Source organism: Vicia villosa, unplaced genomic scaffold, assembly GCF_029867415.1.
Source record: "Vicia villosa cultivar HV-30 ecotype Madison, WI unplaced genomic scaffold, Vvil1.0 ctg.002553F_1_1, whole genome shotgun sequence".
Classification (NCBI taxonomy): Eukaryota; Viridiplantae; Streptophyta; class Magnoliopsida; order Fabales; family Fabaceae; genus Vicia; species Vicia villosa.
In genome coordinates, this window is record NW_026705967.1 from 227,995 (window position 1) to 240,613 (window position 12,619).

At 34.2% G+C, this 12,619-nt stretch overlaps 1 protein-coding gene across 1 annotated transcript; it reads left to right on the plus strand.

The window, feature by feature from the left end:
• Positions 1-9,611: 9,611 nt before the first annotated feature.
• LOC131639194 (transcription factor bHLH35-like) lies at positions 9,612-12,610 on the plus strand. The gene is made up of 5 exons (XM_058909698.1): positions 9,612-9,802; positions 9,888-10,041; positions 10,154-10,387; positions 10,531-10,701; positions 12,204-12,610. Exons 1-5 carry the CDS (start codon positions 9,729-9,731, stop codon positions 12,291-12,293), a joined length of 723 nt encoding a protein of 240 aa, XP_058765681.1. The 5' UTR covers positions 9,612-9,728; the 3' UTR covers positions 12,294-12,610.
• Positions 12,611-12,619: the final 9 nt, after the last annotated feature.

A 12,619-nucleotide genomic window follows, 5' to 3' on the forward strand; every position in this document is an offset into this window, starting at 1 on the left:
CCGTTTGGAAGAATGATTTCAGACATTCTAATTGAAAGCAAAGTGCTGGACTCCATCAGAAAACTCAATGCGTCCCATTTTCTTGGAGTAGTTCAAGGTCCCATTTTCAATGGTGTGGATTTGTTCAGACTGGAACTCATTCAAAATGTACCTTCTGTGTGCACAAGCTTTCCTGACATTCTGTCAAGAAGAGTTGCTGTTGAAGGTTTTGCCTCTTTGTTTCAAAAAGAACTGCATCAGGTTGTCAAGCTTTACCTGGAAGATTGTGTTAGGAAGCAATCAGATATTGATCCTGCTTGGATCCGTGGCAGAGTACTTCCGTCCAAGGCTGGTCTTCTGAAGAAGGATCAGAAGGAACTAAAGGCTAGGCTAAAAAGAAAAGCCCAAGAAGATGAGGCTCAGAAAGCCAAGAAGTTGAGAGTCACCTATGATCCTGACAAGGTGGACTCTGAAGAACGAAGAGATAAAAGGATTAGAGATTCCTTTCGCAGAAACAGATCTTCTTCTTCTGTACAAACCTCCAGGCAGGTCTTTACTCCACCTCCTTCTGTCCCTAAACCATCTTTCCAATCACCTCCATCTGAACCAAAAGTAAACTTCACCTTACCAAATCCTTCTCCATCATACTTCTCCTCTCCCATTCTAAACCCCACACCTTTAAGTATTCTTCCCCCAACTCCTTCTGATAAATCTTTCTCACCAATTCTCTTTACAAATACTCCATCCTCTTCTCAATCTATCATTTCTGATATTCCATCTTCATCAATCATTCTTTTTTCTTCCGTATGTTTCTTTTTGTTTTTTAGCTGAATCTTTTATGTTTTTTGATGATATGACAAAAAGGGGGAGAAATATGTGATAAATGATTTGATTTAATCAGTTGCTTTACTAACAGAACTTGCAAAGTTTTATGTTTCTAAGTTGTGTTGTTGCAGGAATCGAAGATTCAAGATCAACATAAGAAGCAACGAGATGATGAAGCAACTCTTTAGAGAAATAGCTCTTGGATTATTGAAGCAAGCTGAGTGCTAGGAAGCTTCAGAATCAGAAGCAAGAAGGAAGAATGTTCAGATATTCTGATAATAGAATATGATCCAAATCATTGTCTATTTGCTCTGATACATTGTCTATTGGATCTGATATATTCTATATGGCTTATATGGCTCTGATACATATTTTGTGTTCTGATACACACTTTATGTTCTAACTCATTCATGCTGACTTTTGTCGTTTAGTTTTGTTCTGTAACATTGCAGGATGTAGAGATGCTCTGATGATGCTCTGGTACATTCAACAATGTTCTGATACAATCTAGCATGAAGTGATGTAAGAAGAAATTCAAAGCTCTGAAGCTATCCGAGGGAAGCAGAAATCAGAAGCTGTGAATGTTCTAAAGATCCAGAAAACTCAAGTTCTGAAGCTGTCCTAAATGGAAGCATGAATCAGAAGCTGTGAATGTTCTGAAGATCAAAGAAATTCAAGTTCTGAAGCTGTCCTAAATGGAAGCAGGAATCAGAAGCTGTGAATGTTCTGAAGATCAAAGAAATTCAAGTTCTGAAGCTGTCCTAAATGGAAGCAGGAATCAGAAGCTGTGAGTGTTCTAGGGATCTAAAGAAATTCAAGTTCTGAAGCTGTCCAATGGAAGCAGAAGTCAGAAGCTATGAATTATCAAAAGCAAGAAGCTTATGTGATCGTCTCTACCGAAATAATCAGGGAAGTCTTTTATTATTAAAGTTCTTCGAGTATTTATTTCAGGGGGAGATTATTCATCTCAGGGGGAGATTGTTAATCTCAAGGGGAGACATATTCACATGCTTATGCTATAGCTGTGTAATTTGTCTTTAGCCGTCTGCTCTTTCTGATCGCAAATTCATATCATTTATATATGTTTTTGTCATCATCAAAAAGGGGGAGATTGTTAGAACAAGATTTGTTCTGATCAATATTCTTAGTTTTGATGATAACAAGGATATGAATTTTGTGCGAGATAATGTGGTACTCTAATACATTGCAATTTCCCTTTCAGGAAATATATAAAGAGTATGCACAAATCAGCGCTCAGAAGCTTTGTCTCAGAAGGTTCAGCATGCAACATCAGAACATGGTCTGGCAAGACATCAGAAGATGGTCAAGGCAGAATCAGAACATGGGTCAATGGAAGCATCAGAAGAACTTGAGATCAGAAGCAGAAGCACTGAAGTTCTCATGGTATCACGCTCAGAAGCACTTCAAGGTCAGAAGACAAGAAGATGCTTTGCACCAAGCTGTTTGACTCTGATGATATTCAAATATTTTATTCACAAACATCAGATCAGAAGAAAGTACAAGTGGCAGGCTACGCTGACTGACAAAAGGAACGTTGGAAGCTATTAAAGGCAACGTCAGTAGACACAGCGTGAACAAGGCTCGAGGTAGTTGACAAATGCGTGAAACATTAAATGCAAAGATGTACGGAACACGCAAAGCATTAAATGCGCTCAACGGTCATCTTCTCAAGTGCCTTTAAATATGAAGTTCTGATGAGAAGCAAGGTTACGAACTCTGGAACAACTCTGAACCAAATTGTGTGAATATTAACTTGCTGAAACGCTGTTCAATTAAAAGCTCAGAAACTTCATCTTCATCAAAGCTCACTACATTGCTGTTGTAATATATTAGTGAGATTAAGCTTAAACGTTAAGAGAAATATCACTGTTGTGATTATAGCTTTTAAGAAGCATTGTAAAACTCTTATTTGATTACATTAATTTGTAAGTAACTAGAGTGATCAAGTGTTGATCAGGATACTCTAGGTAGTCTTAGCTTGTGTCTAAGCAGTTGTAATTAGAGTGATCACGTGGTGGTCAGGATACTCTAAGAAAGTCTTAGCTTGTGTCTAAGCATTTGTTCCTGGAGTGATCAGGTTGTGATCAGGATACTCTAGAAGACTTAGTCGTGGACTAAGTGGAAAACCATTGTAATCTGTTGCGATTAGTGGATTAAATCCTCAGGTGAGGTAAATCACTCCGCGGGGGTGGACTGGAGTAGTTTAGTTAACAACGAACCATGATAAAAATAACTGTGCAATTTATTTTTATCGTTCAAGTTTTTGAGACTACACTTATTCAAACCCCCCCTTTCTAAGTGTTTTTCTATCCTTCAGAGTCTACCTTCTAAAAGCCTTGTTTGAGATTAAGGCTTATAACTTTACTCTTGTGGAAATTAACCGACACACCCGACGCCAGTTCGAAGCCCCAAAGGGCATCTTTGATAGTCCAAAGATGATGTCAAGGGCCTTCCCCAACAATTAACGTATCATCTGTGAATTGTAATAAACTGAAGCTAAAGTCATTTGATACCTCGGAACCTACCCAACCAAATAACATTATGTAGTAAACATGTTAATCTTCAACCATGAGCAAGAACAAATTAAAAAGACGACAATGGGACTCCTTGACGCAAACCCCTCTCATTGAATTAATTTTGCTTTTATGATGTGAGAATAATTATTGGAGATTCAAACTCATTAAATTTATGTTACATAATCTCTTATCCTTATAAGAATTTTTGTATTAAAAAATAAAGGATTTATGAGTGATTTAGCCATCAGCAATAAATTTAAAACTTATAACTACCAAATGAATCAATATGTATTTTCTTATTTAAAAATTCAATAAGAAACTATACCCTTATTAAAGAAACTATAAAAGCTTTCTAGAATGTAAGATTTTCACATTAGATTTTTTTTTAATTTTTCATTTTTTTTATTAAGTATCTTACTAGTAAGAATTTCACCTTTAAATTAATTATATATTTATGAAGTGCACCGCATTTACGTATTATTAATATTATATAGGTCATGTTAACGAGTGTTTCCAGGACACTGATTAAACATTTTAAATAAGAAAAATATCTTAAATTCAATGTATTCAATATATATAATATTCTTTAAAAAATTAATTATTTATATTTTCAATATATTAAATATATATTTTGAATAAAAAATTTATCTTTTTAATTTATTAAATAGTGTTCACTTCCACGTACTGAGTAGGCCCATGCCCCCACTTGTAAACTTCTACCGATAACACAATGTTTTATACTATACTAGTATATAGCATGGCGAGCAGTGTTATTTCTTACATTTGTTTATGTATTTATTTCTTACATTAAATACTACAAAATAGTAATTATACATGGTTGAAATGGATCATGGGCGGAGACTTTAATGCTATTAAGGTACGAGGAGAGAGGAAACGGAGAAGAATGGCGGATAACTCTAATGAAATGCTTGAATTCGCGTCTTTCATTGAAGATAGTATGTTGGTAGATATTCCTTGCAAAGGAAAAAAAATCACTTGGTATAACGGAGATGGTAATTCGATGAGTAGAATCGATAGGTTTCTTGTTTCGGATAAGGTGGTGAGAGAATGGGGCGTTGTGGGTCAATTTGTAGGTGATAGAGATGTCTCCGATCATTGTCCTATTTGGTTAGAAGTTGATAATAATAATTGGGGTCCAAAACCGTTCATCTTCAACAATGAATGGTTTTCTTTTGATTATTTCTTTCCTTTCGTGGAGAAGGAGTGGAGAGACTTTAGGGTGGAAGGGAGAGGGGACTATATTTTGAAAGAGAAGCTTCGTCTTCTTAAAGAAAGACTTAGATGGTGGAACAAGGAAGTTTTTGGTAAAATGGAGTTGGATGTGGAGGAAGGAGTTAGGGATATTAATAAAGGTGATGACAGATTGGAGTTGGAAGCGGAGGACCTTCATATTGATATTATATAAGAGAGGAAAGAAGCTACTAGTCGGTTTTGGTCTAAATTGAGAATTAAAGAGAATATGTTAGTTCAAAAATCGAGAGTTAAGTGGCTAAATGAAGGCGACTCCAATAGCGGGTTTTTTTCATAACGTAATGAGGGAAAGGAGAAGACATAATCACATTGGCCCAATCAATTTACCGGAGGGAAGTATGGCATCGGTGAAGGACATTAAAGAGGAAGTAGTTCGTCACTTTTCAAGAAAATTTAAAGTGGTGGACAGAGTATCACCTACACTTGATGGGATTCTTTTTGATAAGCATAGTGAGGAAGAAAGAGGGTGGCTTAAAGACCTTTCCAAGAGGATGAATTCAAGGAGGCGATAGATGGTTGCGGCGTTTCCAAAAGTCCGGAACCGGATGGTTTCTCTTTTCTATTTATTAAGAGATGTTGGTCTTTTTTGAAAGTAGATTTCATGCGTTACTTTGATCATTTTTATGTGGGGGAGAGTTGTCAAAGGCGGATACATCTTCTTTTTTAGCTTTGATTCCTAAGTCTTCTAACCCGCTATCCTTGGATGATTATAGACCTATTTGTTTGGTGGGATGTATGTATAAATTGATGGCTAAAATCTTAGCGGGAAGATTGAAACAAGTTTTGAATTCTATTGTATCTCATTGCCAAAGCGCCTTCGTCCCGGGGAGACAATTCCTCGATGGAGTCCTCGTTGCAAATGAAGTGGTAGATTATGCTAAAAAGGAAGGTACATCTTGTCTTCTTTTTAAAGTTGATTTTGAAAAAGCTTATGATAAAGTATCGTGGGATTTTCTTAGATACTTGCTTATTACTTTGGGTTTTGGGGTGAGATGGAGGAAGTGGATGGAATTATTGATATTTAATAGTAATATGTCGGTTTTGGTCAATGGTAGTCCAAGTAAGGAATTTGATGTCAAGAAGGGCTTACGTCAAGGCGATCCATTATCGCCTTTTCTTTTTGTGTTAGTTACAGAGGCTTTAACAAGGTTGGTTAGAAAATCCATTGAAATTAGGGAGTTTGAGAATTTTGTCATAAAAAGAAGTTGTAGTGTTGATATTCTTCAATTTGCGGACGACACTTTGTTGATTGGAGAAGGGTCGTGGAAGCATGTTAAGGCGCTCAAGATAGTGTTGAGAGCTTTTGAGTTAGTGTCGGGTCTCGGCATTAATTTTCATAAGATTAAATTGATTGGAATTAACGTGTCTCCTCATTTTTTAGAAGTCGTCGCTTTTTATCTCTCTTGCAAGATTGAAGAAAGTAACTTCTCTTTTTTGGGAATTCCTATCGGTTGTAATCCTAGGAAGATGTCTACTTGGTCTCCTCTCTTGGATAAAATGAGAAAGCGTTTGGCGGGGTGGAATAATCGCTCTCTCAATTTTGGAGGTAGAATTACTCTCTTGAAATCCATATTGAGTTCTCTTACAATATTCACTATGTCATTTTACAAGATGCCAGCGAAAGTTGTAAAAGTTGTTAATAAGATTCAAAGTAATTTCTTATGGGGGGCATGGAGGAAAAGAGATGTATTCATTGGGTTAGTTGGAAAGTAGTGACTTTACCATACTTGAAAGGGGGATTAGCGATCAAAAATATTTCTGACTTCAACCTTGCGCTTTTAAACAAATGGAGATGGAGGATTCTTCGAGGGGATAATTCTTTATGGTTGGATGTCCTAAAGGCCCGTTACGGCGATCTTTGTGTGCTTGTTATGTGTGGTGGTGATGTAACTAATTTGTCCTCTTCTTCATTTTGGTGGCGTGATATTTTAAAGGTTAGTTCTTCCTCTTCTTTCTATAATGATCCGTTAGTTTCCAATTGTCACTTTGTGGTTGGAAACGGTTATAATACTCCTTTTTGGAAAGGTAGATGGTTAGATAATTTTATTTTGAAGGAAAAGTTTCCGGAACTTTATTCCGCTTCTTTATTGAAAAAAAGTCTCGGTGGCGGCCATGGGAGGTTGGAATTACGGTGTATGGCGGTGGGGCGATTTAGGCATTTCGGATGCGGTTTCGGTAGCGGAGAATTTATTTCCCTTCCTCACGATTCTAAGGCCTCTTTTAGAGGCGTTTTGCGGATTAAATGGTGAAAATGATACCGTGGAATGGACTATTGATTTGGAGAAAGGATACACGGTCTCTTCTTGTTATTATTCGTATACCTTATTGTGAATACCTTACGGCCCTCCTAATAGGTATGACGAGGTATTGGAATGGATTTGGAAAATAGCGGTTCCTTTTAAGATCAAAGCTTTCGGGTGGAGACTTCTTGTAAATAGGTTGCCTACAAAAGATCTTTTGTCATGTAGAGGTATTAATTTATCTCCTTCTTCTCCGAACTCAAATTGTGTTTTTTGTGGTTTGCATAAGGAAGAGAGGGACATATGTTTTTTGGGTGTAAAGTGACAACGATTGTGTGGAAAGAAATTGCTTTGTGGGTGGATTTTCCGGATTGTTCGAGAAGGAATGCGGAGGGGTGTATCCCGTCTTTTATGGAATGGTACACTTGGAGCCATGTAAAAAGGATTAAAAAGGGCAAATTGGGGGTGTTATGATTGGCAACTTCTTGGATCATTTGGTTGACTAGGAATGGCTTTTGTTTTACAAATGAGGTGTGGAACATAAATAATATAGTGTGGAACATTAAGATTTTGGTTTGGAGATGGATCTCTTTTGACGATATTGCCCTTCCAAATATTAGTTTTTACGTTTTTTTCAAAAGACCCGTTGTCTTTTATGACGTAGGTATATTTGGATTGTAATATCGTGTTGTCGGTTTCGGACCGTCTCTTGTGTATCAAGGTTGGAGAACGCTTAGTTCTCCCTATTAATGAAATTCTTGCTTACACAAAAAAAAATGGCATCCGATGGTAGAAAATTGATAACAATACATGATTGGGTCGTGGACTCGTGGTTATCAAAATGGGTTATTCAATTAGAACATAACATTTTATTTTCTTCACTTTCTTACTGCAGTTTCTTCGTAAATTTTAGCAATTTTCATACCATATATTATATATATATCATTTAATATTATAAATAACTAATTTGAAATTGTTTCATATATCATATATCTAATACTGTACATATGTCTTTTGAATTCTTAAAAATGGTTTTATATATATATATATATATATATATATATATATATATATATATATATATATATATATATATATATATATATATATTCGCTACGGACAGAACAGATGACCAACAACGGTAGGATTGATCTTCGGTGATGATTGAGGAAAAAAAAGGATTGTACCTGCAAGGCACTCCGATGTCAAAGTGAGTAAGAGAACAACAAGGTACAACAGAAAGTATAAGATTTTGGGCAATGTTTGGATTATCTTGAAACCCCTAAAAACTTTTCAACCCAATTGATTACACCAAATCCTAATTGGACCTTATCAAACTATCTCTTGATCACACAACAAAAATGATTATGTGTAGTTGACCCATATTACTTAGGAGTCGACTCCAAGTGGACATAATTTTTTTTGAGAAATATGCTTCAGTAGGAGTCAACTCATAACACGTGGGATCGACTCCTTCGTATTATGTATCGACTCCAAATACCTAGGAGTCAACTCATTTTGGACGGACAAATTATTTTCCGAAAGTTTTCATTGGGAGATGACCCACAACTTAAGGGATTCAACTCCTTAGTGATGTGTGTCAACTCTAAGACCCATATGTATCGACTCCTTTTTTACAAAAAGTTTTCTTTTAAAATGCTTTTAGTGGGAGTCGACTTCTAACATCGCCTCCAAACATGATTTTTCACAACAACAAAAATGATATTTTTGACATTTTTAACTTGTCCAAATGCTTTTGACTTGTTCCCTAAATGTCCTAAGATAAAAATGAAACCTAGACATAGAAAGATAAGATTCAATGTACAAATACTATATACACATAATACAAATAAATTAATTTGTTTATTCGGGTTAACAGACACTCAAAAAAAGAATGAGGCACTCCTCGAAACTACTACATATTCTTTTGCTAGATTCTACGAGGAGAACCGACCATTCAGAGGAATGGCCGACTACAATATTAGTCATACTCACGGTCCAAATATCTCTGAGTCCACCCAATTATGTTTGTTTGTGTCGGTCGACTTCACTAACGTGTCTTCTTTCAGAGATATCTAATCAGTCCAAAAGATCTTGAAGAAATTGAACCAACTAACACCCTCCTCTGTCACAACATCAAAAACATCCTTATAGTGATATTCATCAATATAATATATATTCTCTATTCCGATACAAAATAGAGTCAAGTTGAATTGGCTAGCATAAAAGAGATTTTTGGATTTCTACATTGATGAATATAAAATATAGTAATAATATTACAAAATCATATTTGTACTCTTTGTATTCAAGAGTTTTAAAGTGGTTGTGTGATCAAGATTGAGTGTGAACTCAGTACTACAAAATAATAAAGTTTAAAGATATCCTCATGACTATGATTAGATATTTGATTCTCTATGTGTATGTTAACAAATAATAATATCCGTTGAAATAGATCAACAATTTAAATAAAGTTCAATTATGTCATGAAATTAGAATTATCAATTGTAGTTAGAGTAAATGACAAGGTACCAATAAATTAGTTCACATGATGTCACAAGACGCAGTGTCATTGACCTCCTATTCAATTGAACGGCTTGGATCTAACCCTGTATTACAAAGCATATAGGAGTATACATACTACTACTCACTCATTTTTCCAATTAAATATCACATTTATTTTTTATCCAAAGTGCTACTATTACTAATACAACACGTGACTAAATTCCATCAGACCTATATGTGTATATAAATACAAAGTAAAGCAAAGGAAAAGACACCCAATTAACCAACCACCTTAAATTTCCTTCAATCAACAAAGCATCATATTCTCTTTTCCTCAGTGTCTGTCTCCAATTCAATTTCAACTTTAACAAGTATGGAGAATATTGGTGAAGAGTACAAACATTACTGGGAGACCAACATGTTCCTCCAAACCCAAGAACTTGATAGGTAATAATATCACTTAATTATCTTTATTCAACTATAGGGCTATATACAATTAGTTAGAGTATTAATATTTGATATGTGGTGGCAGCTGGGGATTGGATGAATCATTTTCAGGATACTATGATTCAAGCTCCCCAGATGGTGCTACTTCATCTAAGAATATTGTTTCAGAAAGGAATAGAAGGAAGAAACTCAATGAAAGACTCTTTGCACTTAGAGCAGTGGTTCCCAATATTAGCAAGGTAATTAAACATCACTAATTTTGATAATCCATAATCCATTAGTTAATTAATACTAATCATGGTTCAAACTAATTAATATGATGAGTATCGACAATTTTTGTTGTTGTTGTAGATGGATAAGGCTTCAATAATTAAGGATGCAATTGAGTACATACAACACTTGCAAGAACAAGAGAAGATTCTTGAGGCTGAGATAATGGAACTTGAATCTGGGATGCCAAATAATATTAATCCAAATTATGATTTTGATCAGGAGCTTCCTGTGTTGCTGAGGTCCAAGAAGAAGAGAACAGATCAATTTTATGATTCTGTCAATTCAACAAACTCCCCAATTGAACTTCTTGAGGTTAACTACTTGCCCCACATTCTCTCTCTTGAATTATTGATGCTAAAATATTAGACGTGGGGTATGATTATTATTATTATTATAAATATGATTGGCTTTGTAAAGAAATATTAATGAGGATTTTTATATATGGTGGAGTGCAGCTTAGGGTAACATACATGGGAGAAAATACAATTGTTGTAAGTTTGACATGTAGCAAAAGGACAGACACAATAGTTAAATTATGTGAACTGTTCGAATCTTTGAACCTCAAAATCATCACTGCCAACGTCACTTGTTTTTCAGGCAGACTTTTGAAAACAGTCTTCATTCAGGTTAGGTTACTTTCTATTCTATCCTTTCATTTTTTAACTAATCTAAAATAATAAAGAGAAGATATGCAATTTTCAAAATTATAAAACAAAATAAAACAGCTAGAATGAGGGGTCTACATGTTTCAAAACCATTAGACACTTTTTACAAAGTGGAGCATCCATTAAATGAATAGCGAATTTTTTTTTTTTTCTTTTTATATAAAATGGCAATTCTAGTAAAGTAAAGTGATGAATAGTGATAATTATATAGTTAAAATAACTTAGGTATATTTTGCATTAGTAGAGTATAGAAGATTAAAATTTTTTGTTAATATTTGAGTAGGGAAAAAAATTTAGCCGAGTAGATATACGAGTGTGAATTATCTATTTAAAAGAAAAGATTAATTACTATGTATTGTCAGTGTAAAATTATTTACACAGTCAGTACAACACAACTATTTATAAATATTATTTTATAAATAATTAAAATAAAATAAAATGGTCACAATTGAGAGAGAGAGAGAATTTTTTTTAATAAGTAACGAGTACTAACCCAATACAAAATCAAATCAGCAAAACAAACAACAAAAACCACATGCGGCAAAAAAACTATTCATCTACGGACTCCACAGGACAACCTTGTAGAATAAGGACAGAAAGGAGTGAGTGAGTATGACATAAAGGTTACATGAGAGAGAACAAAGAAAAATACCAAATTTTGAGAACGTGTTTCTCGTTATTATTGTCCTAGTTTTATTTCGGCTTGACTTCCACCGTGTGACACTGCGGGGTGCACTTTTTTATTTTCACGCACGTTTTTCTTCTAATTCTTCTACTCATATTCTTTGATGCAATTTACTTTTTATACTATTGTTATTATTGTTAACAACAATTGTTGCATTATTTGGAAACTCGGAAGCTTCCACCAAACCTACTCTTTCTCACCCACACAAAATTCATTTATACTATTGTTTTTTTCTTTTTGTGTATGATTAGATTAAGAAAAGGAGAGAGAACTCGACCAAATGGATCCAAATCCTATTCATCATCATAAATATAAAATGAAAGATAGTAACTTTACATAATATTAAATTATCAATAAGAGTGAGAACTGAAAAAATTGAATTCATATTATATTAAACGATTGAAACTGACACTCACTTTAAGACAATGTTTAGAAACAAAAATAGTCACTTTTCATATAAAATTTGAAAATTATTCATAAATTATTATAATCGATATAGCTCTTCACCAAATCACCTAATAGATAATGCTATAGGGTTGTAAAAAATGCAATAAGGTGTTAAAACCTAAAAGTCTCTAGCGCTTTTAATTTGAAATGTGTTATGACTATTATTTTCTTTGGGGTTAATGGATCTCTACTAGATAAATGGTGGTAAAATTAACATGGTATGGTATGTACAAACAAAATTTGTTAATGAAAAAAAGAAAATAATATGAGAAATACCATGTACTATATCATAACATGCATTTTGTGTTACTTTGTTTTTATCCTTTTTCAGGCAAATGAAGAAGATAAAGATCTATTGCAGATAAATATCCAAACAGCCATTGCAGCTCTAAATGATCCTCTAAGTCCTATGAGCATCTAATGAAGTATTTATCATTTTTAAGTCACTAGGGTTGAAGAATCTTGGCTTTCAACTTTTTATTAGAATTTCTAGTCATTGTGTTATTTGCTACCTAATTTCTTGCCCCATTTCTATTTCCTACTCAAATTTCAATTATTAAAGAGCTTTGTTATCTTGAAAAGTGTATCTTTAATTGAATATCATATAAAATGTTATTGTAAATGTAGAGTGAAGAGGTGTGTTATTGTAAATGTGGAGTGGAAAGGGTCAGGGTGTAGTTGGAACATGATACACCTGAATCAAACAATTGCAATAGAAACTTATTTGAAAACCTTTAATTGATAGTG

Bases quoted from the DNA above. Each gene is read 5' to 3' on its own strand.
- LOC131639194 (XM_058909698.1), top strand. From the start codon at position 9,729: ATGGAGAATATTGGTGAAGAGTACAAACATTACTGGGAGACCAACATG. The intron at 9,803-9,887 runs GTAATAATATCA...ATGTGGTGGCAG, and splicing joins CAAACCCAAGAACTTGATAG to CTGGGGATTGGATGAATCAT. The intron at 10,388-10,530 runs GTTAACTACTTG...GGTGGAGTGCAG, and splicing joins CCCCAATTGAACTTCTTGAG to CTTAGGGTAACATACATGGG.